The sequence below is a fragment of the Oenanthe melanoleuca genome, chromosome 13, assembly GCF_029582105.1.
Source record: "Oenanthe melanoleuca isolate GR-GAL-2019-014 chromosome 13, OMel1.0, whole genome shotgun sequence".
Taxonomy (NCBI): Eukaryota; Metazoa; Chordata; class Aves; order Passeriformes; family Muscicapidae; genus Oenanthe; species Oenanthe melanoleuca.
Genome location: NC_079347.1, coordinates 6460926 through 6484479, shown reverse-complemented (window position 1 = coordinate 6484479; position 23554 = coordinate 6460926). Strand labels below are relative to the sequence as shown.

The following is a 23554-nucleotide window of genomic DNA, read 5'->3' as shown; positions in this document are numbered from 1 at the left end:
AGGAAGAGGAGGGCTCAGAAAGGCCAAGCTGGTTTCAACCACAGCTGCAGCTCAGAGTTTGTTTTGATCACATAGAAACCAAGGTCCCAGATAAGGGGAACCTACCCTGCTCAGGGCAGGAATAAGATCACCCAGTCATCAGATGGGTTCCATCATGATATCTCTCTGAGCAAGAGGTTTCCTGCTCTGATTTATGAATACTGAGTCATTTTGAGTTGACAGCATCATTCTGCCTTTGCTCTTCAGAGAGCCAGACCTTGCCAACCACCGCCCCGAGGATCAGGAAAAGATGCTCTCAGAAGACAAAGCACAAGCCCTGAGCCCAGCTCAGGACAAGCTGGCCATGAGTTGGACAGGATTAAAATAAGATTTACATCTTCAGTTGTGCAAGACATTCATCACTGGCTGCTGTTGGATGTCTTCAGCCTGCAAACAGTTTGTTTGACATGAGGTGTTTCTTAAACATGTCATGCCTTTCAGAGGACATGCAGCCAAAAGCTGCATGCCTCAAGCAGGGCTAATCTCCCTGGAGTCTCTTATAGTAGCATATTTCAAGGCTGTTTATCATACAGAAGGGACATTTAAAAATATACAAATGTATGTTATAAATCACAGCCTTTTCCTGGGAAGGAGCAGGAGGAAGAAACCAGCAATCACTCAATGTTGAGGAAATTTATATGGAGGTATCTTAGCTCTGGGCTCACCACAGCTAGCAACCGTTGCTTCAGCAGGGCCAAAACACATAATCAGAACACCACAATAAATAAAAGCACTTGGGAAAATCAAAACATACTTAAGGAAACACTGAACTCCCATATATCTTTCTCAAGGACATGTTTATCATGTATAGTCAGGTAAAATCTTCCATATCCCTGTGATGGAAAGGCTGCCTTGTTTTTGTGGTGTAGCTACCACAGTTCCAAGCCTTTACAACTATTTCCTTTACAGATAAGCAGGTTTCTACCATCTCAACAGATGGGTCTGTCAGAGGTGCTGCTGAAGGAGGAAACCAAACAGAAAGTCTGAACTTCTGGGGCTGAGTGCCAAATCATTACCTGAAAAACTGAGCTGTCTTCCCTGACTCATTTCCAGTGTGTGTGACAACTTACTGCTGTGGTCACAAGGTTTTGAAAGACAAACATGCATCTTTCTAGGGTTGTGGCCACAAATAATTCCTTCTGCAATGCTTTTCAGGACAGTGTTGATGGAAGCTGCCTCTGGGACCCGGCTGGTGTGTCCACCAGCTCTGCAGGATGTTGCCAAGCCATGCTTGGCCACCCAGCCCCACAAAACCTGCAACCTTATCAGGTGTTGCTGCTATCACAGCCTCCTTCTGCAGGGGTTCTTTTGGAACACAAAATGTGGTGATAAAAAAACTTTGATTTCATCTCTGCTACATCTCAAACTCATGGCTTCCAAAAAACAATCGTGTTCAGCAAAGAAATCCTGTGACCATGCTTTGCTCTCACCGTCAGCATTTCCCTGCACATCCTCCAGCCCCACTGGTGTTACACATCAGGCCATGGTGCTGGAAGGTGGATCTGGGCAGCCCTACCAAGTCAGCCTCAAACTCATGGGAGGGAGAAGCTGCTACCAGGCTCTTTCCATGACCCTGCTGCTGATCCCCCTGAGCATATTGGAGAGGAAATGCCACATTCTCCTTTCCCCTACCAAACATCTCTGAAATGCTGGGGAGGTGAGCCTCCAGGATGGAAAGCAAGGTATCCAGGAGGAATCCCCCACCACCTTGGGTATCAAACCACATCATCCCATCCAGCTGTGGGCACAGCAGCTCTGCCTGCTGCCCCTGCAGCCCTGTGTGAACACCCTGCTCTACAAGGAAGCACTGCTCAGTCTCAGGGATGCCTGCAGGTGAGGATGTGAAATGTGAATAAAGAAAGCAGTTTGTGGAGAAAAGTAATGATCCCTTTGGGAGCTCCCCAGTTTATACACAATTACATCAAGCAGCTAAAATGAACGAGCGCTCGGCAGAGAAGGGAGGCGGATGATCCATGGTGTAAAGCCCTGCAGCTCCCAGAGCAGTAAACGATGTAAAGCAGGGCTGACATTTCAGGGTGCATATGATCCTCTAGTTTATGTGTGCCAGGACATCTGCTACTGCGACCTCACACAGCTAAAACTTCCCTGTCCTCACCTGCTGCTGCTGCTGAGCGTAGAGTAACTCGCTGAGCTGAGCCACACGCAGGGGATTCCACTCCTTCATGCCAATTTATGGCCAATTCAGGATTTCAGCAACTATTATTTATCACCAGGGCTCCCCGCTAACTGTTACCACATTGGTGAGAAGTTATTCCAAATGAGTTTCCAAATTAGCAGCTCTGAATTCATTTCTTTTATGTTGGTTTCAGTTTATGAGGGATGTCAGAAAATCACAGGATCCCACTCAGGGTAAATTACCTGGGGATTTTATGCATGATCGTTCTGCTAAGCTGCAAAGGCAGCGAGCTCTGCATGCTGCTCACAGTGCCTAAGGCACCAGGGAGGATGAGCCCAACTGCTTCCAAAGGATGATCAGGTTGGAAAGGTGCTTAAAACACCTTGCAAGGATGGATGAGACCTCTCCCCTTGCAGATTAGAGCATGCCCAGGGCATGTTCCCCTCTCCCACATCCTGAAACATAATTTCCCTCTCCCTGAATTTATCATTACTGAATGAGAGAGGAAACAAGCATGTACTCTCTTTCTGCCTGATTTTATTCTCTGAGACAAGAGCTTTTCTACTCAGCAGAAAGCAAACTGGGGCTTGTTTTGTTTAGAAGCAAAGAAATAGCAGGTCTTGACTCCACAGATTTCTGGCAACACTCATGCCTTGGAAAAACAGTTGTGTTGGCAGGAAAGTGAAAGACTCCTGTCTGCTGGAGCAGCCTTTGGCCTCTGTGGATGCATTTCCTGATCCCAGACAGATGGAGCATGTCTCCTACCCTGCTGCACTCCAACGATTTCTGCTCCAGGATCCTTGTGCCAAGTCAGACCAGCCCCAGCGATGGGGCAAGAGTCAAAGGCACAAGTTCCCACGAAGGGGCTGGGAACAGGAGCACAGGCAGCAGAGTCAGAGATGTCAAGGAATGTCACTTCTCCTTGCCAAGGTGGAGGAACAGAAGGTCCAGGAGGACCAGCTGAGGACCAGCTTCTCCATCACACCAGAGTGGGCCCGGTAAAAGGATTCTCAGGGTGCAGCTTGGTCCCATGCACCAGCCTGAAGCTGTTTTTAAGCTGAAGTCTGAAGGACAAGGACTGTGTGGTGAGCTGAGAGACAAGGCAGAGACACAGGGCAGAAAGACAGGTTGTACAGACCAAAATATAAATGACTTTGGCCATGCCCAAAGCTGTAGAAGGAGCACAGCACATGGGAGGAAAGAAGCACCTGTTTGCTCTTCTTGCAAAGTCTTCTGGCTGGGATCCCATGTTTATCCCATGCAGAACCCTCCTTTGGAGTGAGGATGGATTTAGCCTCCAAGAGGAATGACAAAATTGGAGGAGCTCAGCAGTCCTGGTGCTCCAGGAACAGGAGGGACTGTAACAAACTGTGTAGGCTGGCCTTCCCAAAACCACGGTGCTGTTGGGACAAGAGCTTTGGCCTTTTCATTTCCCTCTCTTTTTTTTTTTTTTTTTTTTTTTTTAATCTCTTTCCTTTTATTTTATTTTTGTTTTCCTAAGGCATGTGGCCAAATTAAAAAACTAGTCCTGTCCAGCTGCTTTTGGCCTTGCATTACCAATCCTTTCCTAATAATTCTTCTGGGAATCACAAACCCAAAATCCCCCAGATCTCTCATGCTCTCTTTCTGCCCTGCAAGATAGACACAATGTTCAATTTCCCAGCTTGGAAATGAAGCAGCACAATAAAGGGAAAATGAGGTTTCTTTCCAATTCCCCCCTTCAATGTCAGGTCAGGACAAAGCTTGTGGAGGGACCAGAGCTTGGCAGCCACCAAACTGCAGCTCTGAACATCACTCAGGACATGGTGGTGCCCCCAGAAATAGAAGGCCTCTGGATAAAATTAAACCACTGGGACAATTTTTTTTCTTAATCCTCAGGAGCAAGCACTTTCTGTTCTTGTGGACCCTCTTCCACCTCTGTGCAGCTGCTGGGCCTCCTGGTCCCAGCCCAGTGCTGTGCTGCTGGCTGCCCTCCTGATGGACTCTGCCATGCATCCCTCTCTAAGTATAAAACCAGCTGGGTGGTGAGTCTGGGGACTGGTACACAGAGATGGCTTGAAGTCTCCTTTAGTGGTTTTGCACCTTTGATCTCTGGAATGTGTCTTCCAAGGCCAGAAAGGGCTTTTGTACTGGCCAAGGAAGTAACTGCTTAAAAGGACAGAGAGATGAGGCAAAAGGATTGTGCTGCAAAGGAAAAAGGCAGCCTACCCCTATGTCTTGAAATGCCCAGGACATAAAGTGAGAATTGGCAAAGGTCAGGCTGAATTGGTTCTTGCAGAGGATGACAAGAAAAAGAAATAACAAGAGAAGGTTTAGCTGTATAGATAAGAGTAAAAAAAGGAGAGGGGAAATGGAGCTGCTGAACAGAGGATGGGGTATAGATTAAAGTTAGTCTGAGTAGTCCAAAACTAATGCATCCTCTATCTAACATCATGTCATTGTGCAGATGACACAAAAATAACAGAAGTGAGGAGACAGACATGGAAATGTCACATCCCTCCAGACAGAGTCAGAGGGCAGCAAGTTCACACCATGGGTACAGCTGGCTCCTGTCCCCCAGCACTGAACACCTGACACTGAAACCTGCCATGGAAACATGCACCAAGCTTGGAGAAAGGAGAACAGGAAACACAGCACCTCAACTAAGGAGAGGGGAAAAATGCCACTCGCCCAAGTACAGACCATTCAGGTGTTCCATGCCACATGCCAGGCACAGAGCAAAGTCCAAGGGAAGGAGGATTTGAAGCTCGGAGCTACCAGACTGTTTTCCATTCTCCCAAGGTTGCCAGCCAGCCTGATAAGATATTGCTGATAAGATATAGCCTCCATAAATGAGAGGAATGGAGATCTAATCTACCTCACCTGCAGCAAAGTGTTTGCTGGAGCACCTTGGCACTTTGTCCCAACAGTGTGAGGGAATGGGGACCAGTCCTTGGGCTTGGTGGCAGCTCAGCATCAGCTCCTGGGCTGGCAGGGCTATGGCAGCCTCTGGGGCAAGCTTGGGACAGATTTTTATGGGTGATCTTGACCAGGACTGGGATCCCAGCACTCGTGGGTCTGAAATGTCCCAGGTAAATGGAGATTTAGAAGCAGGAATCTTGGAGCATCACTGTGGGAACACCCCAGCTTCACGACTTGTGACCAGTTTCGGTCCCTGCCAAAAACACTTTGGGAACATCTCATTCCCTTCAGCTCCTGCCTGCCTGTGGCACACATGTGAGGACTAATCCTCCTGGCCATGACTGAAGCACTCGACTTGCCATCTAATTTGCAGACATTTCTAGGAAAATGCACAGCTCTGCTGAGCCTGCGACGTGCCTAATCAGCTATGCTAATGTACAGCTGCCGTGCAGAGGCTGCACAACGCAGCTCCCAGCGCCTCCAGGCCCCTGCTGCAGAGCCCAGCAGCACTGCTTTGTTTATCTGCAGTGATTTTCCTTCGGATTGATCACCCTCTTTCCAAGAAGTTGGCATCCCCCAGCAGGAATTGCCCCCCTGCCCCTCCCGGTGCCTCTGCAGGCTTTGGAGATGGATGGGAAGCAGGCTGGGGCTTGTGGAGGGCCGCAGGGGAGTACTGGAACAACCACGGCTCTAACTCAATTTCTACCCATTTTCTCCTTTGCCTTCACTTCATTATAGATTATTATTTTCTAAACTGAGGCAGAGTCGATTCTGCTTCCAACTGAATTGCCCACAGGCTGGCTCCTCTGCTCCATCCAGCTGATACAGCCCTTGCAGCAAGTTCCTTCTCGACGGACTGGCAGTCTTCAGGGAGCAATGCCTCATTTGGGGAGAGGCCTTCATCTTTTACAGAAAACAGCATTTAATTTCCAGTTGTTACTGGCTTTTTCATGCAGCTTTTCCACTAGATAAGAAATGGCATCCATGCACAAACTTAAAAGAGAGTAATTCCCAGCTTGAATTGGGATAAAAAGTTGGAGATCTTAATGTATTTTGCAGACAAGGTGCCCAGAACAATGATAGAAAGGGTCATTTCCCATTTCCAGCTTTTTTTTTTACAGCCCTATCTACTTGTTATGCTGCAGATGAGCACCTACTTCTAAATAAGTTGTTTCAAAGCAAAAACTGAACCATTCTCCTTTGAGAAGTGTCAATGTGAGACTTCACAAAGATTTCTAAACATAGATACTTCAAAAGAACAAGTGCAATAAGGAGACTGGTCAAAACGTATCCTCCTTGGCACAGACCGGCAGCTTTGAAGAATTCATGTTTTCTGATGGAAAGATGCTAAATGGAAAATATTCCCTGTTCCCTGGGCAGGCTCCTGTGCTGCAGCAGCCCTGGCTCACCCACACAGGGTGATCCCATCGAGGACACAGGGTGTGGGAGGACAGCCTGACAGCCTTTCCCAGGCCCACCGTGGCTCTCTTCCTTTTTCTTCACTACCTGCCATGCAGTCTGGGGTCCTGCTGTGGGGTACACACAGCCTGGGACAAGCGCAGGGCAGGATTCTCCAGGATGTAAAACTTGGCTTGACCACCTTGAAATTACCCCACCCCTTGTCCCAGCCCATCTATAATCTAAATTAAATGGGTCTTCCCACCCTCCTGCAAGGCTGCAAAGGTCACTTTGGGTTCCCTCAAACCCCATTTCTGCCTCCCCTTGCCATCCCACACTGCTCCCGTGGGAGCCCTGCAGGCAGGGAATCAGCTCCTGGACAGAAATCAGTGGTGGAGACATTCCTGCCTTTCCTCAGCAAGTCCAGCTAAATTCCACTAAAACATTTCTGAGCATATTTGTAATGATTTGAGCAGTTCTAGAGCACGCCCTGCACACTCCAGCCGGGTTTTAGGGGGAGTGTGCTCTTCTGAGAGAACTGTTTCCTATTTTTGTCAGCACATTGAACACAGCCTCTAAATTAAAATCTTCTATTTCCAGACTATTTTGATCAACGCTACTTCCTTCAGTTTAAAAGATACAATAAGAATAGATGAGCTCTTACAAATTAAAAGCCTCTCTTGCTTAACAAATTGTCTCTTTGTAATAATTAATTATCTGGAGAGAGATTCTTGCCCTACGCTTTTGGCCTCATTCCAGGCTGTGTAAGGGGTGAAAAAAAAAAGTTTAGAATTTGTTGCCTCACAATGCTGGCTCTCACTCTTCTTGCAAGGCAGGACCAGTCCAGAGGTGAGTTCATCCTGGGCACAGCTCAGCTGTCACTGAGTGCTGTCACAAGCCTCAGCTTGTGGTTTGCAGGGGAAGGCTCCAGCCACATTTCACTGATTGCTTTAAATTTGGTGAATCATGGTACAGGGGATTGTGGAGATGGAAGATGTGAAAGCAGTGCAAGGACACAGGAGTGGCCATGGCTAGCCATGCCTCTTGCCATGTGCTGATGACTTCAGGACTTCGTCCAACCTACACTTCCTTAGGAAATTCCTTCTAGTGCATGACCCTTATGACCAGTAAGTCTAAATTAATCTCAGGTTTTGCACTCTAAGCCCCTCGCTGCTACATCTTTCAGGGGTGTAGAGCTCCTACTCACTTTCCCTGTGGTGAACCTGGAAATATGAGCAGGTTATGACATCTGTTCTGTCAAAATCCCATCAGTCTTTTCTTGGGGGACATTTCTCCAGGCCTCTACCACGTGTCCTCCTCATCCTTGGAGCTTTTTAGCCTCCATGAAGAGGATGGGCATTGTTGGCTTTACTCACCCTGGTAGATGCTCCAGGTCCTCAGGACAGAGATCCCATACTGCTTTAACCCACTCCTACCTGACTTGCAGCTGCAGCACCACTGAGCCAGGGATCAGCACCCCACAGACACAGCCCCAGCTTTGACTGTCACCAGCAGTGGGACAGCAGATGGAGGTGTCCCAGACCAGCACGTGGCTGGTGCCCTGCAGCCACACCTGTGTCCAGCTCCTCGTGCCGTGCTGGGAGCGCCTCAGCACTGCTTTGGCTTCATGGTCCCTCTGCAGCCTTGCAGGGGCTCCCCTGCCCCGTCTGCTGGTGCTGGCAGCTCGGGCAGGGGCACAGCAGGGTCCCTGCACTGGGTGGGAGCTGGTGGCCAGCAGCCTGCCTGGGCAATGCCTGCAGCCAGCTCCGTGGCCAGAGCCCCGTGCTCCTTGCCAGCCCCACAGCAGTCCCGCTGCAGGAGAGCGTTTTGCTAATCCTTCCATTCCTGCCCCGTGCCCAGCAGCACAGCCTCCTGCCAGCTCCACAGGGAAAGGCTTTGGGAGCACCTGGGGCTCCAGCAAGGAATCCTTCCCTGTGAAGAGACCAGGGCAGGAGCTGCCTTCCAGCCCTGAGGGCTCCTAAACCACCCAGACAGCCTCAGAACAGGCCCTTACACACACAGAGCAGATTTAACTGCAAACAGCTCATTCCCTCAGAAACTGGCTGACCTTCCTGACAGAGGGCCAGGAATGCTGCAAGGTGTCTGAGCAGGTGTAAAGTGAAGAGTGTTCCATTGTCCCACCTTGCTCCTGGGCCACAGCTCAGCCTCCTTCACACACAGAGAGCAACAGCTCTGCACAACCCCAAATTAACCACAAGTTATTGCCTAGGCCACAAACTCAGTGGTGTTTAGAGGAGGTTTAAATATTTATCTGGAAAATAAGGATGTGCACAATTGTATTTGGCAGAACTAGTGATAAAGCCCATAAAGATTCACTCATGGGAGCCAAGGCCAGCTGCACCCTTCCAGGGAAAGCCTGGTGCAGCCAAGGCTCCTGCTCCCCTCACATCCTCGTGCTTGGAGGGAATGACTGTCACCTCCTCTCATGGACCTCAGCTGATCCTTTTCCCTTTACAGTGCACCAGAGAGATGAAAACCCCTGTGCTGGTGCCCACAAATTGCTGCTCCCTGCATGGTTTAACCCAGGACTCTGAGTGAGAAGAGGACCTTCCTTGGACCCTGGACACACTGGAAAAAGTGAGCCTTCAACTCCCTGAAGGAGCTCTGTAGTAGTGTGGAGCCAGCAGCACTCTCTAGTACTCGTTAGAGCTTGGAGAGCTTTGTATAACACAAACAGACCGACAACCTGGAAATAAACCTCTAACATCCTCTCTCTGCACTCAGAGAAGCTTAATATGTATGTCACAGACTGTGTCTGTAGTCTGACACTATATCACAGCAGATGGGATCCTGCTAAGCATCCTTGGGATCAGCATTGCAGAAAACAAAAGGGTGGGAAAGGCCTGAGCATTCTCTCCTTTTCCATTACATGCATCTCCGTACAGGAAAGGTGTTTTTGGGTAAAGATATTCCTGGAATAGCTGAGATTAATGGCATGCCAGAAATATATACACAAGCAGGATATTGCACTGCAGCTCAGCCCCCTCAGCAAAGGTCTCCCACCACCCTGGGGAGCTGCCCATTCTGCAGGCAGGAGCAACTCCTTGCACAGCCCCAAACCCACTGCAGAGCCCTTTCCCTGTAATATTTATTTCCCACGAGGATGCTGTGGCTTACACACTCCCTTCCAGAGAATAGCTGAGATTTCAGCCATTATTTATTTTTTTTTCCAGGACATGATTTAACTGGAAATTATTTGTTTAAAGAGGAGAAAAGCTTATTAGCCCATGGAGGAGGTCTCTGTAGTTTATTTGCATTGTGTATATAATCTACTGGAAATCAAAGTATTCAGATGATTTGAGTAAGTTACTGTCCTCTGCCTGCTAGCCAGGAAGTTCAGCAGCCTGTGGTGGCATCAGTACCTTTCCATAGCTTTTTACTTTTGGTTTTTCCTGAGGAAACCACTCAGCAAAAGTCTATTTCCTAATCAACAATCTTCTGCCAGAGTCCATACTAATGTCTCTAAAACTCAACAAGATGGCCAATTCCTCTCAGCCTGCACTGCCCAAGGAGCTGCTCTGCATCCAGATGCTCTGTTTTCTACTTGTTTTCTACTCCCCTTACCCCTCCTCCTCTGGCTTTTCCAAACCCAGCTCATGCTGGGGAGAGCAGCACAAAGCTGGACCTCTGAGCCCTTCTCAGAGCTGAGCTGCCACATGTGATTTCCCAAGCTGGCTGCTACCTTCAAGGCATATCTTCACCATATGAGGCTTTTCGTTGCCAGATCTCACATTCCTGGAGTTCCAAACTTTTCCTGGCTTCTCTTGCACTTTCCCATCTCCTAGCATTGCTGTAGCCTTTAATAACTGCTGCTTACACACACGTACACACAGAATGTCAGAGACCTCTTGCCATTTCCTGACTCATTACTCACTCCTTGGCTCTGCACAGCCCACTCCGGGAATGTTCCAGGTCCTGAGTGTCCCTGGTTGCTGCCTGCCCCATCTAGCAAGCCTGGTCGAGGTGGCCATGTGGCAGGTCAGCCATCAGGTCTGATGAGTACCCAGTGCCTCCTTCCTTTTCAGAGCTTGCCAACAATGATGTTTTCCAGCCACAGGCTCTGCAGGTGCCACATCTGCCACTTCCCAGGGCGCAGATGCACAGAGCACAGCAGTCCATGCCACCAGGAATGTCCCTGCACAGCTCCTTTCATCTCGAGATCCAGCTGCTTTCCCACACCTTGCACAGTCCATGCAGGCTGCACCCCTTCCAGTGGGCTCACACTGAGGGTGTGACCCCAGAGGGCCCCTCAGAGGCTCCACAGTCACCCAGCCATTGCATAGGGTCAGGGTTTGAGGCTCTCCTGTGCTCAAGGATTTGCAGAAGTGGTGGGTTTCCCTATGACCCAGATACCTCTGCAAGTCTGAAGCTGCTCTAACACTTCATCCCAAAATACACCCTCAAATTTCTCCAGAGGCTTTGGGAAGATAGAACATGCTGAACTCAGAGCCTGCCCCATGGACAGCAGGGACCTTTTATTGAGAGGAATTAGTGCAAGGGGGCTGGAGATGGAATCCTGCCCCAATAACCAGAACACTTTGTCCCTACAAGGCACTTCCCTTTTTTTTTCCTGAGACTTCCCGATGAAAGATCCCTCATAGAGCAGAGCCAAGTGAGGGCCCCTGTAATAAATCAACACCCCAGCGACTTTGGCTGACACAGGCATTCCTGAGCAGATTTGAATCTTGTTTGTGAGGAGGGATCCCTCTGCATCCACACTCTGCACACCCCAGCCACTAGAGAAGCATCTGGCAGCCAGTCCATGGCTCAGCTACCCCAGACACATCACAGGGATGCTGATCAGCAGGAAAACTCTCTGGTTCCAGCAGATCATAAGCTTATTAAAGATAGATTTGTGCTTTGGTCTGCAGAGATAAACAGATCAAAGGCATTCTGGTCCGTGTGCCAGCGCCGCCGGTATCCCCGTTTGGCAGAGAGGGAGGCTGGGATGTGCTCTCCATTCCCAGTGCAGGGCCCTGGGGGAGCTCAGAGCAGCAGGGGAGCAGCAGGGAGGGTGCCCAGGGCCACATCCAGACTGTAATATGTCCATCCTTGGCTATTTGCATGGTGAACTTGGAAGCAGCTGGTGGGGACTGAAGCACCTCCTTCACAGGGCATTGCTCCCTGTGCTCCCAGAAGAGCCAGGGGTGGCCAAGCTTCGCTGGAGTTCTGCTGCCAGCCCGGGATCTGCTCTGCTCAGGAGGGAGAGCTAAAAGGGGAAACAGGTCCTTGCACAGCTGGCCCAGCAGCTGATGTTTGCACAGCGCTTTGAGACCCGCAGATGAAAGATTTGAGAGACATGAAAGGCTGTCACCGCCTGTTTGTCATTTCGTGTGGTTCCTCCCTGCTATCTCACGCAAAGGAGACAACTTTCAGGAGAGGTGAGTGCAGCCTTAAGGGGAAGATGAAACAGTGGAGGCTTTTCCTGCCACGTCCACTTGCACAAGGAGCACATCTGCACCCAGCGCTGGCTGGGCTCCAGCCTCCTCCACCCACTTTACAGCCACCTCACCTTCGTCCTTATCTGTCCTCAGTTCAAAACAAGAGTCACCATCGTCCCTGAGCCACCTCTGATGTCCCACTTTAGGCTCAGCCGTGCTTGCTCTCAGGGGGCTCACACGGATTGCAAGGCCAAAAATTGGGAAAGAGTGAATGAGTGACAGCATCAGGGCTCCCGGCAGCAGACAAGTGCGTGCCTGCAGAATAGAGCCGGGAGGGAGCGAAGGAACCTTAGCACAGGGCAAACCAACCGCCACATAACTTCAGGTGAGTGAGGAAGGGGATGGTATCATTTTAAAAAGCAGCATTGGGAGGCAGCAGGCATCCCACCCCTGTCAGTGCCAGGCACGGCTCGGCGGAGCCCGGCACGCCATGTGCTCGGAGCCGCGCTCACTTTCAGCATTTCAAATTTGCCGGATGATAACCTCGGTGTCTGAGTTCACAGCCCTGATCCCACCCACTCGAGGTCTGACTCATGTTGCAGTCACCGCTGCCTGGATATTGGTACGAGAGCAGGGAGGGAGGCTGGTTCCAGAGGAGGGAGGGAGGAGGAGAGGAGGGAGCGGAGGGATCGAGGCAGCCGCGGCTCGCAGCACACGCTGCTGCCTTCGCAGCTGAGCCACACGCCGGGGAAAGTTGGAGCCAGTGCAGCCACTGGAGTCTGCCACACGCTCGGGAGCTGGGAAAAAGCAGCAGCACCTTTCCCAGGTAAAGCTTTTGCCTTACTTCTTGCCGAGTTGTTACGCCTGTAAAGTACTTTTTAAGTGAGGTTCAGAAGGGTTGGTGGTCCCTGCGGGGTGGGATCCCACCATGGGCCAGCTGGGTCAGAGCTAAAGGGTGTCACTCGTCAGACACTGGTGCCATCAGCGTCCTGTGCTGGCTGCAGAGGTGGCCAGTTTGGGGACTTTTTTTGGCTGTTGCTGGTGGGGACAGCTGGATCCGAGAACATCAGGGTCAGAGGAAGGACACGGGTGCAGAGCCCTGCACATCTGTGCTGTGCAGCATCTCTGCCTGACAGGCTCCCCACGGGGGTTGCTGCTGACTTCTCGTACTGCCCTGCCCGAGGCTTTTCTGTGAGCACTGCAGCCCTTCATCCACCCTGCACATCCCAGGGCATGGTCAGACCTCTGGGGCAGGATACCCCGGGCTGGGCTGTAGCCCAGGAGGGGTGGGCAGTCCCCAGGGGTGCACTGTGCTCGCTGTCCCTGTCCAAAATCGGCTCCAGCAGGAGGCTGAATCCCAGAAACTCAGGCAGCTCTGAGCACACCCATGAGCCCGACAACTCCGTTTTCAGTTTCACCTTTCTGTGACACTGTCTGCTGAGCAAACTTTCAAAATGCTGACTGATCTGCTGGGTTCCACTTTTCCACATTCCTCTTCACATTTTCTGATTTCAGGGGTCCTGAACAGTTTTTTACCCTTTTGTCCTGGGGAAGCACGATGGAGGGTGATGGCAGTGATGGGAATTTTGTCCTGTCTCCCCCAGCCCCTCAATAGGCAATAATTGCTGCTTTGTATCAGACATCACACTGGGGTAGGGCAGAGAGAGCACCAAGCTCTGGAGAAGCCCAAAGAACAGGGACAGAAGTGTCTGGGAATGCAGCCAGGCAGGACACCAGTGTCCCCTCACATTTGTCCTCTCTCACGTTGCCTTCAAGTTCTACCTCTGACAAATCTGCTCTTGTCCCATTGTGAATCAGGCTTATGGGCCTGGCAGGGGGATCAAGAAGCCCATTCCCAGCTTGGGAATTTGGCAATTCCCACCATCAAACCTCAAAGAAACCCCCACACTCCTGCCCATCTCTTGGCTGAAATATCTCTCCCAGCATGCCCAGATGTTCAGTCTCGAGAAGGAGTTGAATGTAATTTTAGAAAAAGCCATGATGCTCTGCTGCGAGCTCGGCATGGCCAGGGAATGCACTTTGCTCCTAAGTGCAAAGCACTTTTCTCAGAAAGAAGCTATCATGGGAGGCAGAGGAACATTCCAGGTCTGCAAGGGCACTCCCCTCCTGTCCCTAGGATAGGGGTAAAAGGCTCCATGTGGTGCTTTTCCTGAGCCTCCACCCACCCCAGTCCTTTCCAGAAGTGGGAAATACTTCCCAAAGAGAGGCAGCCACATGCAGGCTCCTCCTGAGCACTCCTCTCTGCCCGTGTGTCTGCTCATGGTGCCCTTGTACCCAGGCTTTTAACAGGTTCAAAACAAACCTGTTGTGCCAGAAGTAGAAGCACAGGAAGGAGAGCAGCCAGTGCATTCCCTGCCGGAGCCGGCGCTGCATCCCATTAATCTTACTGCAAAAGTGCACCGAGTGCTGGAATCAATCATGTTGGAGGAAAGGATGCTGAGAGATGGGGAGGAGGAATAAAAAGGTAAAATGCAACAGAAATTTCCCCTGAATAAATCACAGCCTCCTCCCCAGAGGAGATAAATGCCATTTTAAAGGGGAACACAGTGGATCAGATGTAACGTGGACTGCAGAAGAGCAGAAAATATCTGTTCAGGCAAGAAAAAGCAGAAATTACTATGAGAATTGTGAAGAAGATAATGGGGAGACGATAGGATATTACAGCAGAAGGATCTATTAATGCACCAGAGAAGGCTATTAACAGAGTTCCTTAAAGATCAGCCTAGAGGTAAATTTTATTTAATGGTTTTTCATTAGTGATCTTGGCTCAGAAAATTAGGGTTTCTTTAAGGGAAATGTACTGGTGAGAAACTTGGGAAAAGTTCTGCACTGGACAAGGGACTAAGTACTAGAGAAAAAAAAACAGAGGAGCTGAAGATTAACAGAAACACACCGGGCTGGCACAAGCTCACATGCTTAGGGTCTAAAAGCAAAAATTGCTGTTCTAAGCAGGTAAAAACACCATAGGAAAAATATCTGACTTTTAGGGAATTCCAGGATGAGTGCAACAACAAATGCAACCTGACAAATCTTCTCAGCAGACATAGTGTCAATCAGAACACCACTGGAAAAGGCATGAGAAGGATGACCCAGAAGCAGTGCCCTGCTCTGGTTCCTTCGAGGTCAGGAGGGTTTGAACCAGGAGCAGGTCCAGGCTGTGATAATGAGGATAATCAGGTAAATGTAAAAGCTGCCTGGTGAGACAGGGCTGGAAAGGTATCATTTATTCTGGCTGTTGCTGGAAAGACTGCCATGGGAAACAGCTGCTCCACTCGTACCTCGAGGAGGAAATCAACTCACTCTGCCAAAACACAACAGGAGCAGAGGACACAGGTATTGAAGGTGGCTGTGAGTGACCTGGGCAGAAAGCCAGGGGCACTTGTGAAGTCACAGAGAGCCAATGCTCCAGGAGAGAGCTCTGAGCTGGGGTCTGTGTCCTGATGGCAGTGAGCTGACAGCCCCCTCTCTATGCCAGCCCTCCAGCCTGCTTTTCCTGCAAAGCCATGTGCTCTCCTGGGGGAGTGTTTCCATGAGATAATCTGGCTGAGGGATACAGAAAAGTCTCCTGCACCTCCACCACAGTTAGGGCTGCAGCATGTCTGAGCTGACAGGAGTCAGATCCTGCCCCATTCCATGGAGGAACATCCCAAAGGTTTTCAGGCACACAATGAGCCACAGCCCCCAGCACTACCTGAGCTCCTCTGCAGGGATGGGAACACCTCTATCCCCCTGCAAGTGGCCATTCCTTGCCCTGAGCTAATCTGAAAAAGCAATAAGAAGCAAAACACTTTCTGGGCACGTCTGCAGTGCAGGGCTGCACCAGGAGCTGCCCTGGCACTGTGGCAGAAGCCAAATGGGCCAATGTGCCCAGAGCTGGGTCCCACCAGCAGAGCCCATGCGAGCTGCAAGAGCCAGAGGCAGGAGCAGGTTGTTGGTGTGTGGTGAAGCAGCCACGTAGGAGGCTGCCATCCACCCACAGTATTTTCTAAGTGTGCTACTCCCCCTATAATTTAATCTGCCATTTCCACATGTTGGGAGCAGTGAAAACACATCCCTTTCACTTGGAAATACCCTTCTGTGGGAACAACCTGTTCTCCTCGCTGCCGTCAGTGGGCAGGCAGCGCTCAGCTTGTTCCACACTCCCTTTGTGAGTGAACAAAGAGCTTTCCATGGCAAGAGCCTGTGCTGCAGCTGGAGGTGAGGAACTGCTCCACATGCTGCTGCCATGGCTGAAAGCATCACATCCCTCTCTCAACAGCCTCAATCCCAGCACCCAAACTCAGAGGGCTTCCTGTCTGGCAGTGAGTTTGCTCTGCTCAGCAAAAGGCTTCCCATGGGCTGGTTCATGGCTTATTGTTTGCTTTCCACGTCTTTAGAAGCAGCAGGGCTGTGGGAATCACCTCTAATCTCAGTGGCCCAGTCCCAGTCTCTCCTCTGAATGGCTCCTTGCAAACAATGGGTTTTTATTCATGCAGTCTTCCTGGTAGATTCCCTCCCGTGGCCCCCATGCCTTTAGACTTGAATCAAAGACATAAATCATCTGAAGAGTATTTCAACCTGCACCACAGTGTTATCTTGTTGTTGCAGGGGTGTTTTAACTTCAAAATCTCACCTTTGTCCTCTGACAAGACTGGGCCTTTTCCTTTCCTGGGGTTTTTTCTGATTCCTCCATCTCTGCAGCCTGTTGTGCTCTGCCCAATCCTGGGCACCACTGGGGAGGTTTTGCTGCTGCTCCAAGGGGTGCAGAGAGCCTGCAGAGCTGGGTCATGCAACACCCACAGGGACAAGCTCAGCTCTCCCACACCAGCACATCGAGGAGGATGGGGAGACCCCTCATCTGATCTGTAAGCTCCTGGTGGGAGACACAGCTTGGACACAGGCAGATCCATGAGAGTCAGCAAGTCAGTCCAGCTCCTCAGCCCTCTTTCTTTTTCCTGCACTGTCTCAATTCTCCTTTAGGTATCTTCCCAACATGGTTATTGCTTCCAGTCAAGGACTCAAGTCCCCTTTGAATCTAGTCATGGCAGGGTCTTGGAGATCACCATAATCAGCAGCTCATTTGTAAGTTAGAGTGGTTTGCTCTGTTATTTCTTCCCTTGCAAAATGTGGCTATTTGTTCTTCATATCCATACAGAAAACAGCCAGAAAAAGTAAGTCTGTAAGGGATATTCTTCTTCCCTCCCAGGACCCAGAGCAGAGTGGGGATTTCCCATACAGGCTACAGGAGCTGTGATTTGTGATGGCAGGGACCAACCCTAGGCATTGGGCTGCTGCAAAGCACAGATACAAGGGCAAAGTTTAATGAGACTGGCAGCCACAGCCAAGATTCAGAAATTAGGTAGTCGTGACTAATTTTGCTGGATTGCATAAGGACTGCTTTTTCAGGGAAATTATTTCCTCATATCTTCTTCATTCTCACTTTTATTGTAAGCCTATTGGAATGTGACAGTTTTAAAATCCCTGCTCTTCTCTTAACATCCCTACATTACATGGGCAGCCCGAGGGCTGGGAGAGCCCAGCTGGCAGGTACACAGGTGCCAAAGGACTTTCCAATTTGAGTTTAAGTGGGCTGGAGCAGCCAGGGAGGTACAGACATCCCATTTCTGGAGTGGTTTGAGGGGAAGCTCAAAGGGTCTTTGCCCACTGCAGCTCTGACTTGATGCTCTTATGGAATCACAGAATGGCTTGGGTTGGAAGGGATCTTACAGATTTCATTCCACTCCTCTGCCAAGGGCAGGGATACCCTCTACTAGACCAGGTTGCTCAGAGCTTTATCCAGCCTGGTCTTGAACACTTCCAAGGATGGGGCAGCCACAGCTTCTCTGGGCAACCTGTGCCAGAGCCTGACCAGACACATTCTTCTGCAGGTTATCCTTGGGAGGTGGCAAAGCTGTGTCCCTGCTGGAGCACTGCTGACCACTGTCATCAAAAACATGCAGAGGGCATGAGAGCCCACAGGATCTGACCCAGTGGTCACTCAGAGGAAAGGAGAAGGCAAGGAATGAAAAGAAGCAGTTGAGATCCACCAGCAGCTGCCACAGGGCATCAGCTCCAGCACTGAGCTCCCAGAGGGAGCCAACAGGCACAAATGAGTTGCAGTGCCACATCTTTCCTAGATCATGTCATTCCCAGCACACAAGGCTGAACATGTAAAGTGACTCTGCAATGTTCTCCAAGGTCACTGTAGAGCAGGGGTCACTTTGGGAAAGGCTCTAGGCCTGCCTGGTACAGGCTCACTCCAAGCAGCTTTGGAGCTGATGGGAGCAGAACTGCCCCATCCTTGCAGTGACACCATGGATCCATGTTACAACCACACAAGCTCTCAGAAAGGTATGGACTCTCACCTGCAGCTGGTGGTTGGGTTCTTCCTCGTCATCCTCATTGTGGTGACTCTCTGTGGTAACATCATCGTGTGCCTGGCCGTCACCCTGGACCGCCGGCTCCGGAGCCTGACAAACTGCTTCATCGTCTCCTTGGCCATCACAGACCTGCTGCTGGGCCTGCTGGTGCTGCCGTTCTCTGCTTACTACGAACTCTCCAGGGAGTGGCCCTTTGGCAGCATTTTGTGCAACATCTACACCAGCCTGGACGTCATGCTGTGCACGGCCTCCATCCTCAACCTGTTCATGATCAGCCTGGACCGCTACTTTGCCGTCACCACTCCGCTGCGCTACTGCCAGGTGGTCACTCCCTCCCGGGTGGCCGTGGGTTTGGTTGTTATTTGGGCCGTTTCACTCATGGTCTCCTTCCTCCCCATCCACCTGGGCTGGAACACCAACGGCACAGCAGTGCAGAACACAGAGCCCACCTGCAGCACGGAGTGCACGCTGGCCGTGAACCCTGTGTACGGCTTGGTGGTCGCCCTGCTCACCTTCTACAGCCCTTTGCTCATCATGTGCATCACCTACTACAGGATACTCAAGATAGCGAGGGAGCAGGCCAAGAGGATAAACCACACATGGGGCAACTCGCCCATGCCACCCATGGTGAAGGAGCACAAAGCCACTGTGACGCTGGCAGTGGTGCTGGGAGCGTTCATCATCTGCTGGTTCCCCTATTTCACCGTCTTCACCTACCGCGGGGTGTGGGGGGACAGCGGGGTCAAAGGCACCCTCATGTCCATTGTTCTCTGGCTGGGCTATGCCAACTCAGCCCTGAACCCCATCCTCTACGGGACATTCAACAGGGATTTCCGACTGGCATACCAGCACCTGCTGCACTGCTGGAGGACGGGATGCCCCAGGAGCTCCCACCTGCCTCCCCTCCAGAAGGCCCAGCCCAGGGGCAGGCAGGGCCAGGGCAGGCAGGAGGGGAAACCCTTGAAACTGGAGGTGAGGAATGAGAAGGGGACCCTGCTCACTGATGGAGTCCTCAAGAGGTAAGAGCCTTCCTACACTCGGGGCTTTGGTGGTTGGTCTGTCCCTAGAGAGGAAAGCAGAGGTGGGGACCCCACATTGCCCATGGACTTTTAAGCAATAAATCATGCCCCAGCAGGAGATCCTTGTCCAGGCAACTCCTAAATTCAGCCACTTAGAAATTCATCACGACTCACAGGAGCCCGGCTTGCATCCCCCCCCAATGCTGCAGCACAGCTCCAGGTACTCCAGCTTCCCACATGGAATTCCTCCCCTAGAATTGCCACTGTTCACAGGGAGCACAAAATGTCTCCTGGCTTTGCTGGATAATGGGGACAGTTGCCATCAGAATTTGCTGCACAGAACAGGGTGAAGCTATTAGCTGGGACTGCTCCCCAAAATCAGCCGTGTCCCAGCGAGGAGCAGACAGCAAATTCTGGACACACAGCAGAGCTTCAGGGGCCAGGAAAGGTGACTGTCCATCACAGAGGGGAAAATGGGAATTAGTCCTGGGGCACAGTCAGAGCACCTGCAGCCAGGCTGAGAGTCCCTGCAGGAGCCAAGATCTGGGCTCCAGCTCCCTGCAGAGCAGCTCAGCCACTTCCCTTCCCATCCAAGCCACCCACCCTCAGCATTTCAGCCATCACTTTGCATCAGCAATGAATTCAGCCAACAGCAAGTTTCATTCCCATCTCTGGAAAGGGGCAGGAGTCGCCCAAATTAGGTCGGCAGATGTTTTTAGAAAACCCATGTAAAGTTAGAGCTGAAAATGCCCTCAGGGTCATCCCAAGCATGTCACGAGGGCCAGTCCCACCAAGGGGTGTGCTGAGGGAGCAGGATGGGAGCAAAGTGGGTGAGTTCTGTGCCAGGCTGTCTCCCCAGCCCCCTCCCTGGGCACCCACATCCCTCTGGGGCTGTGCCACTGTCTCACTGCCTCGCTCCAAGGTGTTCACTCAGCCGAGCACAAGGAGAATGGAGAGGCAGGCTGTCAATCTGCTGCTCCTGAGACTAATCTAACCTCTGAGCAGTGCCTGATAAGCAGCCCAGAAACTTTCCATCCATAGATAAGGAGTCCTTTGATTCCCTGTTCCCCGCGTGCCAGCAAAGAAGCCGCGCTCGTGCGTTCCTGCAGCACGTGCCCTTGATCCTGCCCCAGAAACGGTCTTAAGCCACCAAAAAGGAGAACTCAGGGAGGTGAACCAAAGTTCAGAGCCATCCAAAAGGCTGAGCCAGCATCGTGCCTCCACCCAAGGGAGGGAGGCAAAAAAAGAGATACAAAGGGATGGATTAACGTGAACAAATACAAGGATGCAGGTCCTGGGGCTGCCTTTTTCGGTTTCCAAGGAATTAATGAAGAGCCCAAAGTTATAGCATTTGATAAATTGTAGGTTGTATATTAAAACATATGGAAAACATGTGTCTAAGGTGGTGGGGGTGTTTCTGCAAACATACAAAGAGAGCTATCCTGTTCACTCACACAGAAGTGCAGCCCCTGGGCAAACCAGGGGCTCATGCACTGAGGCTCTGCAGCTGAACTAGGAGAGCTGGCAGTGGGGAACAGGCTGTCAGGATTTCCCTGCACAGCCAAGAGAGAAAAGAATATAAATATCAGTGTCTTCTCAAAATGCTGCCTTACCACAAAGGGACAATAATGACTTGGAGGGAGATAAAAGGGGAAGAAAAATGGGTTTCTGTTCCTCAGGCAGAGGGCAGGTCACTGATTTCCTGCCTTTCACCCTCCCAGCTTTTCCAGGTAGAAAAGATTCTTCCCCTGGTTCCCCAGAGGGAACACTCAAGCAAGGGGATGTTTCTTGACCTTTCTAAATCCAGAGATCTTCCCCCACATCCTACACAGCATCACCACAGTGGTTTCCATTCACAATCAGATAAGAGTTGCTCAAGCACCTGCTGTTACTTTCTCTCCTTCTCTTCACAGCCCTCTCAACTCACAGCAACGATGCACCAATGATCATATATGGCCCCTTCCCTTTTTTCCATAGCCAGATACATAAAGATCTGCTCTTGGCAGATGATCAGGATCAACTAATACCACACACGACAGGTGAGCACAGGATTCACCTGTTCACCAAAAACCTGGGAGCCAATTTCACCCCCAGGACAAACTGAGCTGGTTCCTCTCCCCTCTTCCTCTCTGCAGTGTCTTCCGAGTCATCTGCCCTGAACATGCTAACAGGAAAAGACCAGCATAAATCATTCCAAAAACTTCTAACCCCCCAGATAAGAACACCCAGAACTCAGAAGAGCTCTGTTCAGAGAAGCTCCACGGGATCATTCAAGGGAAAGCAGAATTTTGAACCATTGCCCTTAATAACAATGTTCTTTTCAGTTATGAGGCACAGGGAAAAGACTAACAAGAGTGGAAATACTGGAGAGCTGCAGCCAGTCTCAGGGGTCACTCAGAGTCTCAGTCAGGAGCAGGGAAGGGAATCAAAATCCATGGGACCTCCACAGCAGCTGGAGGCTAGAGGGCATTTCCATGAGTGAGGACTAGGTAGGGCAGAGAGCACAGGGCCAAGCAGAAATGCAAGGGGAAGGCAGCTGCTCCCATTCCTCCAGGCATCAGAGTGGAAGGCAACTCACAGAAAACCAGTAAAGAAAACTAAAGGACATCAGGAATCTGCCTCAGTGCATGGGACAGGGCTCTGAAGAGACCTGGTGCTTGGCATGCTCATGGCTGTAGGCTCTGAGACCAGACCCTGAGGTTCAGAGAGATTAAAATCCCATGAGAGGGAGCATTCAGCACTAACAGCAGGGAAGAAAACACTGGAGTTGAGTGAGTGGCTGTAGATCACATTCTTGCATGTCATCTGTGCTTAGGGCAGCTTGGGACAGGACCATGGCCACAATATATGGGCAGAGGAGAAGCCAGTTCCCATTGGAAAGGGTCACTGTCCTAGTCACAACATGCCTGCCCCAGCTGCCAGCCTCAGGCAGACACTCTGGTGCTCCACAGAGCAAAGCCAGGCTCAACCAGGCTGGCACTGACAGACTGGTCTGTTCTTTTTTTTCTGTCTTCATGTGCAATTTAACCTTTCCAGCACTGGAGCTTTTCTGTGAGTCTCAGCCAGCCCGCTCTCCAAGCACCCACATCTCCCAGCCTTCAACTCCTGGCTGCCCTCTTCCAAAATCCTGTGTGTGAGGTTGAAAGGAGAACACTCAGCTTTCCTCAGCATGAAACTCAACAGCAGAGGCGAGAGCTGCAGGGTGAGTACAAGGCCAGGGTCGCTGAGTGCAAATGAAAGAGGAGGCAGCTCTCCCTGCTCTGGCATCCACTGCATTTTTCCTGGTGCAGGCATCCCTTCCTGATGGTGCCTGGTGCAAAGGGTGATCCCAGAGATACATCCTCACTCCTTTATTCATCACTGGTTGGTCTCCAACCAAGTCCCACGCCCAGGGGAGGGGCACAGAGCTGGGCCCCCCTCTGTGGCTGCCCTGGAGTTTTGGATTATAGAAGCAGCCTGAGATGCCCAGGAAAAGGCTGCATCCTGCCTGTCCCTCGTGCACTGCAGAGGCAGCTGCATTCAGACCATGAATTCCCAGGACAGTTCATTTTCATGCAAGCCTACATCCACACAAATTGCCAGCAGCTTTGGCGGAGATGCTGGCAGGGCTCCCGAGGTGAAGAGCTGATGCTGCACCAGGCATTGCTGCTCTCTCCAAGTGGTGCTGGGCTGGAGGCCACGACTGCCATGCATGGGGATCCCTCTCAGCTCCAGAGAGCCCACTTTGCGCAGCCCTTCTCAGGAAAAGTCAGGCAAGGTCACCCTGACCTCCCCTCCAGTGCTGCATGCTGATAACCTGGGCTCTCCATATTGACTGTGCCTTGAGGGGGGAGTACAGTCACCCACGTGCTGGAAGCTGGGCACACTTTGTCCCTGCTGCACCCTGAGCATTTCTTAGCCAAGGTCACAGCATTAATGGGAGCTGGTGCTGTCTGTCTACACACACAGCTAGGAGAGAGCTGGAGAACAGGGACCCCCTGCTCTGGGGTGCAGCATAAACCTGCACTTATCTCAGAGGTGCTCCCTGTGAATCACCCTGGAAACGCCATTGCCCATCTGCAGGAGAACCAAAGGACTGGAGGCTGCAGGTGCTGTTCTTTGGGGAGGCATCACTGCTGCCCTGCAGGAGGAGCAGAGTGAACCCTCCAGTCTGGGAAGCACAAAGCGAAGGTCCCCAGGGCAGGCACAGTGCTCACCCCGCTGGCAGTGCAGACAAGGCAGAGTCATCTCAGCTGCTGTCACTGCCCAGCAGCAGGGGCGGAGGGGACACCAATTCCA

At 51.2% G+C, this 23554-nt stretch overlaps 1 protein-coding gene across 2 annotated transcripts; it reads left to right on the top strand.

Annotated features, from left to right (window-relative positions):
* The first annotated feature begins 12548 nt into the window (after positions 1-12548).
* Positions 12549-22419, top strand: HRH2 (histamine receptor H2). Of its 2 annotated transcripts, XM_056502594.1 has the most exons (4): positions 12549-12703; positions 16858-16959; positions 17766-19276; positions 22313-22419. In XM_056502594.1, exons 3-4 carry the CDS (start codon positions 18156-18158, stop codon positions 22329-22331), a joined length of 1140 nt encoding a protein of 379 aa, XP_056358569.1. In that variant the 5' UTR covers positions 12549-12703; positions 16858-16959; positions 17766-18155; the 3' UTR covers positions 22332-22419. The 2 variants fall into 2 exon arrangements, with proteins under 2 accessions (XP_056358569.1, XP_056358568.1); XM_056502593.1 differs by lacking the exon at positions 16858-16959.
* Positions 22420-23554: the final 1135 nt, after the last annotated feature.

Coding starts and splice junctions, on each gene's coding strand:
- HRH2 (XM_056502593.1), top strand. CDS start 18,156: ATGGGAGCAGAACTGCCCCATCCTTGCAGTGACACCATGGATCCATGT.